The sequence below is a fragment of the Mandrillus leucophaeus genome, unplaced genomic scaffold (assembly GCF_000951045.1).
Source record: "Mandrillus leucophaeus isolate KB7577 unplaced genomic scaffold, Mleu.le_1.0 Scaffold67, whole genome shotgun sequence".
Lineage (NCBI taxonomy): Eukaryota > Metazoa > Chordata > Mammalia > Primates > Cercopithecidae > Mandrillus > Mandrillus leucophaeus.
In genome coordinates, this window is record NW_012107252.1 from 4,332,737 (window position 1) to 4,333,606 (window position 870).

Sequence of the window (870 nt, forward strand, 5' to 3'; positions counted from 1 at the left end):
GATGTCAACTGCTCTCTAAAGATGTCTTTATCAATTTATGTTCTCGCCCGCAGTGTATGTATGTGCTTGTTTCCCACATTCTCACCAGCCTTTGGCATTATCGGTGCTGGTGTGAGAAGTAAAAATGGAATCTGTGATTGTAATCTGGTTTACCTTTGGCTTCAATCCTCTGGCCACTTCCAATCAAGCAGTCCTTGATGTCTGCACCCTTCTCGATCACAGCATTGTTGCAGATGACACTGCCTTGGATGTTGCTTCTGTAACACAGTAGCCAAGTTAGGGAGGACCCAGGGCTTGCATCACCATCCTCATTACTACTGGTTGGGGGTTCTGGCTCCTCCCTAGGCCAGGAACAGCTGGGCAGTCTAGTTAATAGCTACCTACCTCAAGTTATGAGTGAAAGACAGAATGGTAAGCCAAGGGAGGACCTGGCTTCAGAGAAATCCAGATTTGGGACTATGCTCGTAACGATCTTTCTCTAAGGCCTGAAAAGATATTCTGACTTCAGTTCCTTTTTTTTTTTTTTGAGACAGAGTTTCACTGTGTCACTGGGGCTGGAGTGCAGTGGTGTGATCATAGCTCACTGCAGCCTCTAAAACTTCTGGGTTCAAGTGATCCTCCCACCTCAGTCTGTAGCTAGGACTACAGGTGCACACCACCATGCCTGGCCAATTACTTCAGTTCTAGGATCCCAGAACCTAGAGGTCTAAATTCCATCCAACCTCTTCTTTGGTCTGGGGCTGGTCCTTAGGCTGACCCATCACTGCTACTTCTCATCTGAGAATATATACCAAATTTCATTTGAAGCTCAGAAATCGCAAATCCTCCTAGGAGATCATCTCTGGAAACAATGGGCTCCCTGCCGGGCAC

At 46.9% G+C, this 870-nt stretch overlaps 1 protein-coding gene across 2 annotated transcripts in view; it reads right to left on the reverse strand.

Moving 5' to 3' along the window:
* Window positions 1-870, reverse strand: part of EIF2B3 (eukaryotic translation initiation factor 2B, subunit 3 gamma, 58kDa) — a 150,448-nt gene that overhangs the window by 4,189 nt on the left and 145,389 nt on the right. The window contains exon 11 of one of the 2 annotated variants that reach the window (XM_012001864.1): window positions 154-257. The exons of the other annotated variant lie outside the window; for it this stretch is intronic. Within the exon in view, the coding sequence (XP_011857254.1) occupies window positions 154-257 (104 nt within the window). The remainder of the gene's footprint in view (window positions 1-153; window positions 258-870) is intronic. 2 annotated transcript variants of the gene reach the window in all.